The 17,407-nt window shown below is 37.0% G+C and overlaps 1 protein-coding gene across 5 annotated transcripts in view; it reads left to right on the forward strand.

Moving 5' to 3' along the window:
* The window catches only part of LOC123757579 (zinc finger protein 341), a 42,137-nt gene that overhangs the window by 3,325 nt on the left and 21,405 nt on the right, over window positions 1-17,407 (forward strand). For all 5 annotated transcript variants that reach the window (XM_045741344.2, XM_045741345.2, XM_045741347.2 and 2 more), the window contains exons 2-10: window positions 61-222; window positions 1,642-1,749; window positions 3,378-3,517; window positions 5,313-5,408; window positions 7,421-7,543; window positions 9,031-9,111; window positions 9,630-9,839; window positions 10,042-10,284; window positions 13,422-13,568. In XM_045741344.2, the coding sequence (XP_045597300.1) occupies window positions 61-222; window positions 1,642-1,749; window positions 3,378-3,517; window positions 5,313-5,408; window positions 7,421-7,543; window positions 9,031-9,111; window positions 9,630-9,839; window positions 10,042-10,284; window positions 13,422-13,568 (1,310 nt within the window). The remainder of the gene's footprint in view (window positions 1-60; window positions 223-1,641; window positions 1,750-3,377; window positions 3,518-5,312; window positions 5,409-7,420; window positions 7,544-9,030; window positions 9,112-9,629; window positions 9,840-10,041; window positions 10,285-13,421; window positions 13,569-17,407) is intronic.

The following is a 17,407-nucleotide window of genomic DNA, read 5'->3' on the forward strand; positions in this document are numbered from 1 at the left end:
AGCATTACCAAGTAAATACCACATAGGACTTGTTTAACATGTAACATTCTCTTGTCTCAGGAGTAACATTAGAGGGTTCGGCGGGGCTCACGGTGCAACAGCTCTTGGATGCCCCTGATTTAATCCAAAGTACTGTTACTATTGCCGGAGGCTCTCCAACTGCCACATCTACTAGCCACCAATGTGCTCAGCTCTCCTCTGCCATCACAAATGCAACAATAAGTAAGTTTTTGTAATACTCAATTTTTAACCGTTCTTAAGTCATTATGGGCTACTCCAAGGAAATAATGTACAGTATTGTAATTGTGATTACAGGCACTAATACATAGTGGATTCTTGCATGAAAGGAACTATTTGTTCCAAATCTCTACTGTGTTTGAACATTTGCTAGTTTCGTTATTTTGTGCCCAAAATTTGTATTTTTTAGTACAACTCTTAGAATACAGTACACCTTTTTGCATATTTCAATACCAAATCATCTAAAAAAATTTAAATCTTTTGTGTGTCATTACCTAATATTTTACAAATTTGTTAAAGGATTTTGGCAATGCCTTTCTTTCTAGTGAATACTGTATGTGGCCTTGTTTCACTCGAATTCTACCATTATTTTTTCATTTGCAACTGATCACAATTTCATGTTTGGCGAGGCATTCTTCTGCTTCTTAAGTTTTAGTGAACTGGAGCTTTATTTCGGAGATATTTCACTGTATAATATTGTGTTGTATGTCATATCTGTGCTAATTGCTTCACTCTCTCTACCTGATACAGAATGTTTGTGTAGTTAGCCGTGTAGTTACAGGATGAGAGCAATGCTTATGATATCCTGTCTTCCCAGTACTGTCATAGGACGCCTTGAAACTACTGACGGTTTTGGCCACCACCACCACCTCCCTTGTTCCATCCATCTACCACTATTTGCAAAAGTGAACTTTCTAAGGTTTTTTTGGCAGCTTTGTTTCCTCGGTTTAAACCTGTCCCCTCTTGTTTTGTTGAGTCCTGTTACTATTTTGTAAGTAGTGATCATATCTCCTCTTCTATCTTCTAGCTTTGGTATATTTAACACCTCTAACCTCTCCTCATAGCACTTGTTTTTTCAGTTCCGGAGTTTGGATTATTGATAATGTTTGTATCTGCTGTTATACTTTTTTATTGTACCTGTTGCAGTCTATTTAGTTCTAGATTTGCTTGATTAATTTAGGTGTACTGTATATTTTCCTGATCAACAGGATGAGAGAACATTGTGCTAACTGGAAAGTGTTTAAATTGGTCAAACTATATATTGTAATATTTATTAATTGTTAGATTATACTAGAATATTTAAGGATAAATGAGCAATGCCATTGTGTAGTTCTTTCTACACAAAATATGCAGTGGGTATTGTAAATGCACTAGCAGATAGTGCATCTTATGTAGTAATAATAATTGTTGGTGATAATATGCTCACTATTCTTGTTTAACCTTTTCTTTAATAAAAACACATACATTGGAGTCTAGCTTAAATCATTTGGATAGAAAGTAAATTTTTAATATTACAAATTTACTTTCTTAATGATATTAGTATCCAAATACAGTGTATGTAAAAAACGAATGTTCTCTCTTTTACGTTAAAGTTTAAGATTTCTTTCTTTGAATGTTTTGCAGGTGAGGGAGTATCTCTGGATGATGACGATGTCTTCCAGTGTGGGAGATGCAAGAAGCAGTTTTCATCTCTTGATATTTTCATGGTTCATAAACGTGATCATTGTTCAAGTAAGTTCCTGTGATTGATTTAACCAGTTGTAAAGTGTCTTTAAATGCAACCTGGTCTAAGACCAGGCTTTCCTGATAAATAAAACTGCCTATGTCTGTTGCCTTTGGAGCCACATGGCCATCATAACTCAGCTGATCAAGAACTTTGTGGCAACTTACCTAGTTTCCTCTTGAAAACTTTTGTCTTGGTTCCAAAAATATGTATAATTATATAGGCATTATTTTTTATTTTTTAGTAGAAGGTTGAAGACTTGCTGACCCCTCGAGTTGTACTTACGGCACCCCCTCTGTTTAACTGGCTGTTTTCTTCATATTCTACTGTCTCTTTCTCTAGTTAGTTAATTTTATTGGGGATTTTTCTCTCAGCCTTTCAAGTATTTTCCTTTGGCTCGGTAGTTGGCACAGTAGGTTCATAACTGAAAGGTCCCAGGAGTGATCCCTAGGCAGAACAAGATGTTTGAACAGTAAATAGGTACTGTACCTGGAAGTTAGGCAACTGATATGAGTTGCATTCCAGGGAAGGTAAGGTGTTGGTCTATGGGAACCTCAGTACTGTACTGTAGTTCTAACAGACCAACCTGAAAAAGGTACCTTAACAATGGAAAACCATACATTATTGCACAATGGAACCTTGATACTCTGAAAGCCTTGATGATCTGAGCCTGAATTCATCAAACAGTTAATTAAGTTTCCACTTAAGAAATGTATACATGTTTCCTCAATAGTGGTAGCTTAGTTTATATTTAATAAACAGTTTATGACCTCCGAAGCACTTTGTCTCCAATAATAATATCCTGAGGTTGTGAGGTTTCAAAGCACTTAAACTGTTTAGTAAATACAGACTAAGCTGCCATGAGTGAGGAAAGATGTATGGGTTTCATAATTAGACACAGAAGTGCTTGATGAATTCTGGCACTGGATTACACCATGGTTGTAAGTTCCTTACATCCTAGTGTGTAATCTTACACACAACCAGAAAGCCTGAACAATTAAGTTTATATCAGTTTTAATATTTTGTATATTTAAAATTCATTGCTTATACAGTACACTATTTATGTAAAAATACATTATAATCTTTGCAGTAAAAAATACCACAGTTAAAAGCTAAAAATGGCAGAAATTATGATTTGGAAACCTTGATATTTAAGGTGTGTGGCCTGGCCTTGATTTTGAATATGTAGGTTTCACTGTACAGTACTGTATAATACAGATTCTCTCTCATCTCATTTCCAAAGATTACATTTAGGGTACTTGCTTATATTTGTTGTACCCAACATATGTCAGTTTAAGGTTTCTACAATTTTGGAATGTATTTTCCAATGTAAGGTTAATATTTTTTCTGTGATTTGAATGTTACCATTATGCAGATATAAAGAATGAACCACCTTTATGAAAAACTGCTCAAAGAAGAAAACTTGAAATTTTGTATAACATATTTTCTTTGAGAATAACTGAAACGTTGATTGAATAACAGTACTTTGAATCAACCTCACGATTTTGTTTGCTCTTGGCAGTTTGCAAATAAGGATACTTGCAAACCCAAGAAATATTAAAGTATTAGGTGCATATTTTCTACCCACACAAAATCTATCCTCCCCAAAAATTAATTAGGATATTTATTAATACAGGTAAAAATGGAGTGGTGCATACACTTCAAGCAACACAGGGACCTCCTCATTCTTCACCAACAGACCATGGAAGCTTTGAAAGTGAAAGTCCATCTCTTGCCGGCCAAATTCACTTACAAGTTCAACCACAACAAACACAAGTGAGTTTTCTTGAAGTGTGTCTAACTTAGTCTAAAAAAACAATGTTTATTTCAGCTCATTTATTTTTCATCCAAAACCCATCCTGTGAGCCATGGTGGAAAGTGTCCAGAGACATTTATTGGGCTTAGTTCCTGAGCTTCTACAATTGGCTAAGTGAGATAGGGCAATGATGATCTAGATTCAGATTTTGGCATGTATTGTCACGCAACAGGCTCGGGCAATGTGTGTTCATTAGCTAAGCAAATTTAAAAAAAAAAGATGCAACTGTAGTTGTTTAATTATAGTACTGTAGTTAGTATATAGAGCAGTCTTAAAGCAAGTAATAAAGTTCCAGGCAGTACTTAATTGTAATGATATATATAAGTTGTTACGAATACAAATTTTTTGAGTTACGACGTAAATTTTGTTGGAAAATGCAACTCTATTTAAATCAAGACTGTTGTCGGCTAACGACCTTTGTTGATACGCGTTTGGGTCACCGAGCGCCTGTTCCTGGTGGCACGGCCGACCCCACCTCAGTTTACCGGAGCCGCCTGCTTAGTGACGATCGCGCTTGTAAAGAATTTAAGTATTTTTGTGCTTTTTTGTTTTTTGAACATAAAAGTAATTATTATATATCACATCATGGGTCCCAAGAAAGTCAGTGGTAAGGTTCAATCTAAGAAAACATATGGAGGATGACTATAGAGGAAAAACAAGAGATAATTCGTAAACATGAAAAATGGCATGAGGGTTGTTGATTTAGAGTAGAGGATGTCCCTTCCGCATTTAATAAGAAAATGTGTGCAGTATGGGAAGAATTTCAAAGTTTTGCTGAAAAGTGTCACCCAAATAAAGCTGTAGCAGACTGTTGTGTTAACCTTTTTAAAATTAATGTCAATGTGATTCTCACTTCAGACAAGTGTTACAATGTAGGGAAAAAAAAGTGTCACTAGACAGGTTTTTAGTGAGGAAAACCAGCAGTGAGCCACAAACAGATCCTAGTGGTATGCAGGCAAAACGTAAGAGAGAGAGAGAGAGAGAGAGTACCCCAGAAAAGTCGTCACTGCCTGATGTTATAATGGAAGGGGACTCCCCTTCTAAAGACTAGCACCTTTCCTCACCGTCTTCCATATGCCAACGTGAGTCCTCATTCAAGGTAAGATATATATACTGTATTGTAGCGTTATTTGGTATTAAATGTATTTTTAAGTTAATATTTTTGGGGGTGTGGAACAGATTAATTCAATTTATATTATTTCTTATGGGAAAATTCGTTTCGACTTACAAATTTTCATCTTACAAACCCGTCTCTGGGAACAGATTATGTCGAGGCCCCACTGTATTTATGTTGTACCTAATAATCAGAATGCACTACTTGGCCTACTATTCAAGGTCCAGTTTGCCTAATAAGCAGAGTTTTCCTAAAATTTTATTTTTTCTAAAAAAAAATCTTTCGAAATGATAACTTTACATTATACATGAATAATTTTTTTTTAGTTAAAACTAATAAAGAAGTACAGTATGAGCAAACCTACCTAACCTATCATAACCTTACATAAACTAACATGACTAAGTCGGTAATTCATGTTCTTGATATAATATAATAATAATTCCAATAAACCAATTGGAATCATTTTTTGAAAATAATGAAAATCACTCTGCCTATTAGGCAAATTGGGCATTGCTTAGTAGGAAAAGTACTGCATTCTGGCTATTAGGTACAAAATACAGTATATATATTTAGGATATTTGTACTGTAATGCATTAATTCTTGGTTTCTAGTTGTATGATATGTTTACTCACATTTCCCAGGTATCTACAGCATATAGCAGTGGTGGCTTGCCTTCTCCTGGTACCATTATTGTCAATGAAGCAGAACTACTTCCATTTACCATTGAAACTGCTCAGGTGAATATTATTGTGCTTCTAATATACTTGTTTTATTTTCATTAATAATCTTTCACCCTATTGCCATTAAAACATCCTTCACCCTATTGCCATTAAAACATCCATTTAAAATGCCAATAGTGTACTCGCTTGACTACTGACTTATCCTTGTGGAGATGAAGTTCTGGCTCCTGGACCCAGTCTCTGGTTGGCTTTGGTAATGCCTCCCCAAATCCTTGGGTTTTATCATACAAGTATTTATATTTAATGTACATGTATAGTATCTAGCCTCCACTGTTTCCTCTTGGATTCCGCTCACATGCATGCTCCCACCCTGGCCTCCACCCTGGCTCCCACCCTGGCTCCCACCCTGGCTCCCACCCTGGCTCCCACCCTGGCTCCCACCCTGGCTCCCACCCTGACTGCCATCCTGGCTCCCTCCTTGGCTGCTGCTTCTCTCTCTCTCTCTCTCTCTCTCTCTCTCTCTCTCTCTCTCTCTCTCTCTCTCTCTCTCTCTCTCTCTCTCTCTCTCTCTCTCTCTCTCTCTCTCTCTCTCTCTCTCTCTCTCTCTCTCTCTCTCTCTCTCTCTCTCTCTCTCTCTCTCTCTCTCTCTCTCGTTAGTTCGGTCGTTCGTTCGGTCGGTCGGTCGTTTTTTTTTTTTTTTTTTTTTTTAGATCCAGTATTGACAGAACATCCCCTTCCTTTATTCTCGTGGACTGCTTGACATGTTGATACATGAATGTCTCCAAAATGAGGTTTACAAATCTTCCTGTCGAAATGTCCTCCGTTCTTGCTTCATTGGCCTCCTAGTCTGTTACTTTCAAGTTGAAATCCGCCCAGTACCAACAATCGTGACTTGTTGGTGTATCTATCTGCCCTTTCTACAAATTCTCTCATGACCATTATGAAGCCCTCTTGTTTGTCATCCAGTTTCTCCTTTGTCCGCGTGTTGCTTGCTGATGGGCTGTAAGCATTTACGATTATCTATTTATCATCCTGATTCCAGACCTGCACTGCCAATATGTCAACTACTTGACAGTTTTCAATTATTAACTCTTACCTTCAGGTGTTCTTTCACCAGCACAGCAACTCCTCCCTTCCCCCCTTTCCTTGTTTTGTCACGTCTCCAATTTGAGTAGCCCATTGAGAATACAACCTCATTTAAAATATTTTCTTCAAGTTTCTTCTCTGTTAGTATGACAATATCTGGGACCTTAAGCTGAATTATATCTCTTGGTTCCAGTATTTTTTTTTCTCACTCCATCCGTGTTGGAATATGCAATTTTCAGGAACATGTTCCCTTTTCCTTAGTCCTTCACACCCCCCTTCCTCTAATGATTTTGTTGCTGTGTTTTTATTTACCATTTCACTAGCTTTCCAGTCCATAACACTGTAGAAATTGTTTATTTCTTCTTCATTTCTATTCCCATTTAGAAATTGGCTTCATCGAGGTTTGTGTTCAGCTTTTCCTTGCTGAACAGAAAGGACTTTGAGAGGTCTTGTCTTAATGACCAAAGTTTGCCAACCTCATTACTCTGCAATTTCCTGGCATATCTAAAGCACTTCTGTCATTTGTTTCACTCCATTAAATGTCACCCTAAAGGGGCAATTTTTTTCTCATATTTTCCTGTCCTCCTAAAACAGACATTTTCCTTTGAATTGAGGCCTTCTTTTAGACCTACTATTTTCTCTTATGATTTTCATCTCTTCTGCTGCCCTGTCCACACTAGATGATATTTCCTTTTCTAAACTCCTGAAAATTATTATAGACTTCTATCTGCAGTGTTTTGTACTAATTTACTGTTGGTAACTATTTAATTGACTGCTTTTACTTCTACACAGTAACTAATTTACTGTTGGTTGGTGTGTGTGTGGTTACGATATTTGTTTCATCCACGGTATTATGACTTACGCTCTGCATGTAGTTATCTTCTATACGATAGATGGGCTTCAACATATTGTATGAGAAAACCTCAGAACCAACGTTAAGTGAACACCAATGTTGAAATAGTAATTATAGTTTTGTTCCTCAGGTATTGCCACTGCCAGGGGGGTTGCAGACAGCCAACTTTCTGCCCGTTTCCAGCAGCAATAAAACCTTGTCATCAGCAGTTTCCCCATTGCTCACTACCACCACCACTATTACTACTCCCCTTGTGAGTTTTAAATTTTTTCGTTATCAGGAGTGTTATTCTGCAGATGTTATCAGTGAGTTGTAATTTTTATCTTGAAATATTTCAGGTAATTTATATACACGTGTGTGTGTGTGTGTGCAGGTGTGTATATATATATATATATATATATATATATATATATATATAATATATATATATATATATATATATATATATATATATATATATATATATATATGTTGTATCTAATAGCCAGAACTGTTCTACTTGGCCTAGTATACAAGGCCTGATTTGCCAAACAGGCAGAGTTATTTTTGTTATTTTCAAATGCTTTTTTGTTTTCAAATTGGCATACAGTATTCCAATTAATATTTGTATATATATTAAGAACTGAGTTACTGACATGATTGTTAGCTTTGGATAGGTTAGTTAGCTTTTCTTTACTATGCACCCCCATACCTATCCCTTGGGCGGTGATGTAAAGGGTTACCAAGGCACATAATTGGTTCAGAAACTGAACCCCCAAGTTCGTTTAGCTAAGCAAATAAGAAGGTTTGGTTAGGTTTGATAAATTTCTTTGTTAGTTTTAAACTCTTAACAAAATTCAAATCATATATAATGCTATGGAAAGTTTTCATTCCATAATAACAAAATTGGGAAAACATATAATTTCAGGAAAATTCAGCTTGTTAGGTAACTTGGCCTAATAGGTATGAGCTTTATATATATATATATATATATATATATATATATATATATATATATATATATATATATATATATATATATAATATGTATATATATATATATATTATTAAATATGACCGAAAAAGTAAGATTAATAATTCTAACACGAATTTTCTCAATCTTTCGTACATTTCTTTTTCACTGTTGGAGGTAATTCAAAAATCAATTCTCCAAAATTCATTTTTATTTCTAGTCTGACGCGACACTTGAGCGCGTTTCGTAAAACTTATTACATTTTCAAAGACTTTACACATACACAACTGAATAGAACTTACGTAAGTTCTATTCAGTTGTGTACAGTATGTGTAAAGTCTTTGAAAATGTAATAAGTTTTACGAAACGCGCTCAAGTGTCGCGTCAGACTAGAAATAAAAATGAATTTTGGAGAATTGATTTTTGAATTACCTCCAACAGTGAAAATAAATGTACGAAAGATTGAGAAAATTCGTGTTAGAATTATTAATCTTACTTTTTCGGTCATATTTAATAATATATGTCTACAGGAAAGACTGCTACCAAAATATACTAGTATATATATATGTATATGTATGTATGTATGTACATATATTTTTGTGCCACAAAATGTAGGTGCAAACAGATCAATCAAAATTTAAGAATCTTTTGATCTAGTAAATTTGAGCTCGAACTAAGTGTATGTGTATTTGAATGTGTAGCTATTATAGTTTACCTGATAAGAAGTTGCAGTGGGTGTCCTTCAAGCTGTTAAAAAGTCTGCTGAAGCCTACTTCTGTCCTTTGCAGGAAAAATGGTTTCGTGGATTTTTCTTCTCAGGCTCCTGTTTAGGGAAGAGAACCAGTCACTCTTTTCTTTGTGAATACCAGGTATTAATCTTGCCCTTGTTGCCTTTTCTGGTTTAACTGAACACGATCTTCCCATTTTGGGGAGAGTGAACTATGGCGATCGCAGACCTTTTGCTTGCCCTTTCTTGGTAGGCTCCGCTTATGGCAGGGGGTGCGGGAACGTTCTGCAGGCCTTTAATTAGGTTCTGACATGTTACAGATGGTGTTTAAGGATCTACCCTTCGTGTCCAGTCACCACCCATCCTCACTTCCTCAGTCTGACTTCCCTTATTGGTATAAAAGATCTTTTCATTTACTTGTGGGTCTCAACAAATACACGAGAATTTGAGAGGTGGTGGATGTCAAAACTATCAGTATTTTCAAAGCATCATATGACAGAGTACTGGAAAGAGAGGGTATCACAAGTGTAGCTGTCATCCTGTTACTACACTTTGGTAATTACATATTCTCTCTATCTCAGTCTCTCTCACACACTGTCTCTATCTCTTTATCTTTCTGTCTGTCTGACTGTACCATTATATATATATTGATATTTCCAGGATGTTGGCTCAAACTTAGCATCACCCCAGACACTAACCACAATGGTTGATGTAGATGGTAGTGAGGGTGGAGAAGGTTGTAATGATGAAGATCCAGATCATGAGGAAATGTCTGAAGAGAGAGATGATATTGCTTGCTACAATCATGAGTTCTTCCATGGTGGAATGGCGAAGACAGCACCAAGCAAAAATGAACCCCTGAAACTGAAGGTGTGTTGCTAATGCAAAATATTGTATGCTGAAAACTTATTTACTATTGATTATATTCCAGGCTGTTACGGTATTTTAAATGTGAATACCATATTTATGTTTATGTCCACTTAACATCTTAATAAATGTCAGTTTATATTTAAATCAATTACCTGACTAGTGTAAGTTGTGTGTAAAAAAAGTAAATTATCTCCTTTACCAGCCAAAGCACAGATGCCCCTTTTGTGCCAAGGAATTTAGCAAGAACTTTGATCTTCAGCAACACATTCGTTCACATACTGGAGAGAAGCCATTCCAGTGCATTGTGTGTGGCAGAGCCTTCACACAGAAAAGCAATGTGAAGAAGCATATGGCTACTCATCGGGTGTGGCCCTCTGGCTCTCTTAGTGACACTTTACCGAAAGATCCAATTAAGAAACTTATGATGTCTTCATCAACCATAGATGTAAGTAATGCCATGTATTAATTTATATATTTATACATAAAGCAAATTTTTATAGGGGTAAGGGTGTCAGCACTTGGCTGAATGCAAGTGCTAGTCACTGGTGCTCGGTCATCTGTGCCTATAAAAGTCTCTTAACTCTTCAGTTGCAGGGTATACCATCACATCACAATGATTTTACTATTCAAATCACTTGTGCTGTCCCAACTTTAGTAATGCTCAATACTCATTTTCCCCTTCAGAGCAGAAAAGATTACTGGAATACTGTAGAGGGAATATAGAGAACGTATACGGCATACATAAACACAATAAAGCACGTAAATTATTGGGATCATCTCGAAGCTCTCCAAATGTACTCCCTAGAAAAGAGACGAGAGAGGTATCAAATAATATACAGTACACATGGATAATACTGGAGGGCCAGGTTCCAAATCTACACAGTAAAATAACAACATACTGGAGTGAGCGATATGGGAGGAAATGCAGAATAGCACCAGTGAAGAGCATAGATGCCATAGTCACAGTGAACACTGTATAAATATCAGAGGTCCACGGTTCAATATCCTCCCAGCGAGCATGAGGAATATTGCTGGAACAAACTTGGATGTCTTAAGGAGAAAACTGGATAGTTTTCTTCAAGAAGTGCCAGACCAACTGGGCTGTGGTGGATATGTGGGTCTGCGGGCCGCTCCAAGCAACAGCCTGTTAGACCAAGCTCTCACAAGTCAACCCTGGCCCTGGGCTGGGCTTGGAGAGTAGAACAACTCCTAGAACCCCATCCAGATACAATCCAGTAAAACAAAATTACAAATACTGTACAGTATGACATGAACTCTTGGAAAAAAAAAATAATAAAATAACACGTAGTAGGATTGACTTCATTCTCAACTCGCAATCGAGACTCCCAGGTTTGATTTCCTGGTCGGGCAGAAATGGTTGAGCACATTTCCTTTCACCTATTTCCTCTGTTCACTTAGCATTAAATAGGTACCCAGGAGTTGGTCATCTGTTGTGGGGTTGCGCAACTAACATTCATTTGACCTTGGAGGTACTGTACCTCAATATAAGCCTTAAGTATATATATACAGTATATACAGGCCACCTGCTCCCAACAAAAAAATTATATACAGAGGCATTCTGTCCCTGGTAAAACAAATTATTTTTATTACCTAAAGAGAAACACTTGGAACATAAATTTGAAACAGGAATCTTAAAATTTTTATTTAATATTATCATAGTACAATATTATTTAATATTTATTATATATTATTTTTGGAAAGACCTCTATTCTTCAAATTGAAGACTGGCATGGAGAATGGTGCCTAGAAAGGTGAATTTATTGCCAAAAATTTACGTGGCTGAACACTGGTGCCTTGGAAACCTATACAGTAGTGCTCGTTCACTAAAACCAAGTACAGTACAATAGCTCCATATCAATTGCAAATGCAACAACACAAGAACCTCAGAATGAACAAAACTGCAGAAGGCTAATTGGCCTAGGTGAGGCAGCTTCCATTTGTATCCAACCACACCCATACATACATTTGTCTCCCCAACACCTATATTGATACACTATCCCCACATCCATAATGCCACCCAGAAACATGTTCCACAAATCTCTCCAAATTAGCATTTACTCATCTCATCTAAACCTATATATTTTTTTACACCTTAATTTACCTGACGACCATCATCTGTAGCTGCCTTGATTGGAACAGGAAGCAAAGTGCTTGTCACAGTTCACCCTCATTATTCCTGTAGAATTTTTTCAGCCATATTTTAAATTGGTGGACTGTCTTCGTATTTATGACTTTTCATCTGCACTTGGTCATATTTTTTGTGCAGTAAAATCTTAGTTCTTGAAATATATTGTTTCCTTTTCTGAGGGAAGCCCCATCTGCTCCCTGAAGCTAACAGACTGATATATGCTATATTAGTCTGTTAGCTTCAGGGAGCCTCTGGGTCTCAACTCAGAAAATGGGGTGTCATTACATTCAATGCTGGTTTTCTGTGGAGAGCCCCTCCGTCTCCTCAGAGCTTACTGGGCTGATATGCATATATTAGACCGTGGCAACAGTCCTTCGAATGGAGTTCTAATACCTACTGGGGACACGAGCCAGAACCTGGCCCCCTCCTCAGATAGTCACGAGGAGCACTGGCTTATAGAAACCTCTCCCCCTCCCCCCCTGTGGTTGGAAGCATTCTGTTTGCCATCAACTGGGTTAGGCACCCAGAAAGGTAGGTGTCCCAAAACAGACCCCAACTGGTGAAACATTGCTACCACAAGTCGAACTGCTATGCAATACACCCAATCTGAAAACTAGCAAACAAGCAAGCATGACGTCACACCCCGTGGGAGTCTGAAGCCCCCTTTTTCCCTCCCGGGGAGGGGGGAGTTGTGCAAACAGGCGGCACGGCGGCAGATGTAATGTCACGCTTATTTGCTTGTTTTTATTTTCAGATTGGGGAGTTCTGCTTAGCAGTTCGGCTTTCAGGAGCAATGTTTCACCAGTTGGGGTCTGTTTTGGGATGCCTACCTTTCTGGGTGCCTAATCCGGTCAATGGCAGACATAGAATGGTTGCAACCACAGGGGGGGGGGTTCTATAAGCCATTGCTCCTTGTGCCTCTCTGAGGGGACCAGGTTCTGGCTCGTGGTTCTCGATAGTCATTAGAACTCCATTCGAAGGACTGTTGCCACGGTCTAATATATGCATATCAGCCCAGTAATCTCCAGGAAGCCTCTGGGACTTGCCCAGAAAATAGCATTTCATTATTCAACACTGTTTTTTACCCAAAGAGCCTTAACAAAGTAACACATTTGCCGTTGAGTGGGATATCTGGGAACATATTGTCATAAAAAACTAGGAGTGTACTAATGTGTTGGAAAATCTGTTTAGCAGTATGTTTTGTATTCAAATTTTAGAATTGCTTTTTAATAAGTGAGAAATTTGTTAACATTCAAATTTAAATGGGCAAAATGTGTAATATAATTAAATCAGTACTGTAATATAATACAGTACAGTATATGAATAAAGGCCTTTTCCTAGTTGCCAGTCATTATGTATATAGTACTGTATACAGTGATAATACTGTACTTAGTTTTTTCCAAAATGGACTAATTCTGGTATTTGTGCAACAGATGGTACCTCAAATTGACCTTTTAGAGGAGGGTGTGTTGAAAGAAGAGGTGCTGGTGGATGATTCATACGTATGCCAGTTCTGTGGACATTCCCTTGACAGCTATGTTGAGCTGCGCACTCACATGAAACTTCATGCTCATCAGAAGGTGAATTTTTGTTTGCCTGTTTATTACCTATTGATGATTTTGAGAGTTGTTTAATGTACGCCACCTGGCCTGTGGCCAGTCTTGCGTGGTGACTGTCTGGTCTGCCGCCAGCCTTCCCTTGTAATTGTCAGGTTTGTGAGACTGTTTTGTCCTCTTAACTGCTTTATTATATTTATATTACAAAAGTTTTTATTGCAGTTCATAAGCTACATAATGATGATTGAAGAGAACACAAAATGCCAAGAATGCTATAAAGTCATACTAAGTTGACAGGAGATTTTTGAGATAATGTTGCACCTGTAAGAGGTTTTGATAAGGTGCCAGCAGGCAAACCACCATCTCCAGATAAAGTTCATACACAACCAGGTGTTTCTCATTTCATGATCACTAACTATTAGATAGCTTTAAAATGTGATTTATTATTAATAAAAAAATCCCAAGTATAAGCATCCTGTGGTTTGTGTGTATTGCATTATGTTGATTCAGAATTATGCTCATAAGCACAATTATACTGGGAATAAATTTACTTCGGGTCTTTATCTTTAACATAAAATCACTTAAGCTCACAGGTTACATAACCCCATTTGAATCCAAACCTTCCTTACCATTAATTACTTTACTACTAAAACTTAAGTGAATTAAAAGATCCAAAAATATACAAAATATTTGAGTTACTTTACATTCTGCTAAAATAAAATAACTGCATTACTGTTACTGATGCTAAGTAAATGAAACTCAAACTGTTATTGAATTTGAATATTTACCAAATCCGAATGATTAGTTAAATAATTCAATTAAATTAGTTAAATCATTTAAGGTCCAGTAGTGCAGTCAGATTTGTTCTTGACTCGGTCAGGAATTCCGGGTTTGAATCCCAGGTGGGGCAGAAATGGTTGGGCACATTGCCTAAAGCCTCTGTCCATCTAGCAGTAAGTAGGTACCCAAGGGTTAGTCAGCTTGTTGTGGGGTTGTATCCTAGTGAAACGTTAGTAATTCAACCCTGGAAGGATGGTTGGGGGCTTCATTATAAGCCTAATATTTTCTGTATGAATTAACTATTTGTCTGTCCCCAGACACAATGAATTATGAATTAAATGAAGTTAAGTGCACAAAAGAATTTGACTTCAGTCACCCTTCAAATATAAGGGAAATCCTTGTGTCAATTAATCTAGTGAGCTGCGGGTATTGGTGGAAATCTTAGCAACCTCCTGTACACTAGGAGCACGTTGTGTGGCTGGGACACAACCACCCTCATTGCAACCCACAGCCTACATGGTTATCTTCCTCTTTACTTTAATGATATTACTGAGTATTTTTTAGTTAGCATTAGCTTTCTGGAATGGATGTAATTAATAACAGATGTAATGTTAAGGGGAAATAGCAGACCTAACCTTTTTCTCACAATTTATTATACATTAATTCACATTTAGTTACAGAAACATGATTACATAAATCAACCAAACATCAATCCACCAACCATGACTCCACCAACCATGACTTCACCAGACATAACCCATCAGATGCCTTTGCCAGCTGTTCATTTGAATTCTGTATTAATTCAGTTCTCTGCCATCCACCCCGTGAACACCCACATCTCACATAGGTGAAAATACTGTCTCGGCTCACTTATTTGGATAAGCGGAATCCTTACAAGGGAAGTCCAAAAATGACCATACTGTATTTGCAATTTGTTGTATACCGCAACCAGTATAATTCAAATTTCCACACACTCATAATTTATATTTTTTATTTATAAAGAAACTTCAGTCTACCTTGATGTAGTTCATCTTGTTTGATACTGTAGTTCCTGAAAATTTATGTAACCTAATTTCTGATAATCTTGATTTCTGTCTGGATATAGTGAAGGTCAGGATATAGGTCAGAAAATTATCTGGATGCGATTTTGGCCAGATAGCCCAAATACTATACTGTACTGTATTCAGTTCAGCAGCCTTTGGATAACAGAGCTCATACAATACTCATTAATTGACACAGCCCAATCATACCCTCTCCGGTCAGTTTTAAGGAATGGCACACTCACAAGCATGTTCATTTAGTGGACCCTGAGGAATCACACAACTGATAACTTGTTTACACCGTGTGTGTGTGTTTGTGTTTTTTTTTTATGTTGATTTCATGTTATTGGATGTTGAAAGAGTGGATGGATGATGGTGGGTGACTATGTAAGGGTACAGTAGAAAGGTGTATGAGGTTTTTATCTCTTATCTCTTATGGTTAGGTTTGAGAATGGCGTGTGCTCTGTTTGACAGTCATACTTGTGATTACTTGAAGATGTTTGCTAACCTGCATGACAAGGAGTTGCTATTCTATGACAACCCAGTTGTTGTTTTAGCTGGTGTCTATAAGGATGGGTTTGGCTTGAATCATGTCAGTAGGGGATGATTTTAATGGGATTCAAAACCTGTGCCAGGATTCAAATAATGAAATCATAGTAATGTCACGCCTCATGCATACCATGTATATAACACAAAATTTTCTCTTATGGTTAGGTTAGGTAATGGTTAGGTTAAATTAAAGAGTAGGAAAGGTGTAGACAGGCGAAGCTTTTCTCAGCCCATGGACCATACTTGATGGTTTGGCTTGCTAGAAGGCAAGTAAACTCGGATAAAAGGAGGTTTATCCACTGCACTGCACACCTGTTTTTGGCAAAAACTTCTTAGTGCAATTGTCAAGGACATATTTTTGTTGTTTTTATAAATGTTCAGGTAAAGTTAATGTCAAAATGTTTTCAAACTCAACCATTTTCATTTCAAAACACAAAGAGTAATGAAAACATTAAAAAACATTAAAATATAGCCTATTTAAAATAAAAATAGCACAGCTCTTGGAGCGCCTAAAGGTGCTTTGCGCAGTGCAGTGGTTAAAGCCTAGGGCAAAATCAGTGAGAGCAGAGCAGTTGGTGCATCAGTGACCCAGAACAGTCAGAGAGCACAGTCGAGGTTCCCTCGGACCTTTGTGGTCCGGACCTTTATCATGTGTCTGCATCCATCAGCTGGATCATGGGTTATAATAGTAATTATAAGTTTACATTTCTTTTCTAAATGATGAACGATCTGTTAATAAAAGATTCTGAAACAAAACTCATTATTACATTATTAAATATATAACAATTTCCCCATCTCGCACACTAAAATTATAAACAGTTCCCTTCATATTATTTCAAAGTCCAGTACCATGTGGCATGTTTGCCTTATCTAAATTGTACGTTTGCTTTGTGTAATTTTAATACATTTTACAATAAGTCCAGTCACTAATGCACAATTTCAGGAGAGGACATTATGGTGACCTTAGAAATTTTTTTAGTGAGTATAATTGGACAGACTTGATGCTAGGCAAGGAAGTGAATGAGATGTATGTCAAGTTTTGTGAAATATATGATAAAGGCACAAAAAAATTTATACCAAAACAGAGATGCAGAACTAGGAAACAGGATTGGTTCAATAGAAATTGCGAGAGGGCTAGAGACCAAAAGACACAAAAATGGAATCTATACAGGAAGAGGCCGAACCCCCAAACATACCAGCGATACAAAGATGTGAGAAACAACTACACGGCAGTGAGGAGAGAGGCAGAAAGAAATTTTGAAAAGGGATTGCAGACAAATGTAAAACAGAACCAGGTCTATTCTATAAATTCATAAACAACAAATTGCAGGCAAAGGATAATATTCAGAGGTTGAAAATGGGAAATAGATTCACGGAAGATGAAAAGGAAATGTGTGAAATGCTAAACGAAAAGTTCCAAAGTGTGTTTGTACAAAATGAAATCTTTAGGGAACCAGATACAATAAGAATTCCAGAGAACAACATAAAGCACAT

This window comes from Procambarus clarkii, chromosome 19 (genome assembly GCF_040958095.1).
Source record: "Procambarus clarkii isolate CNS0578487 chromosome 19, FALCON_Pclarkii_2.0, whole genome shotgun sequence".
NCBI lineage: Eukaryota > Metazoa > Arthropoda > Malacostraca > Decapoda > Cambaridae > Procambarus > Procambarus clarkii.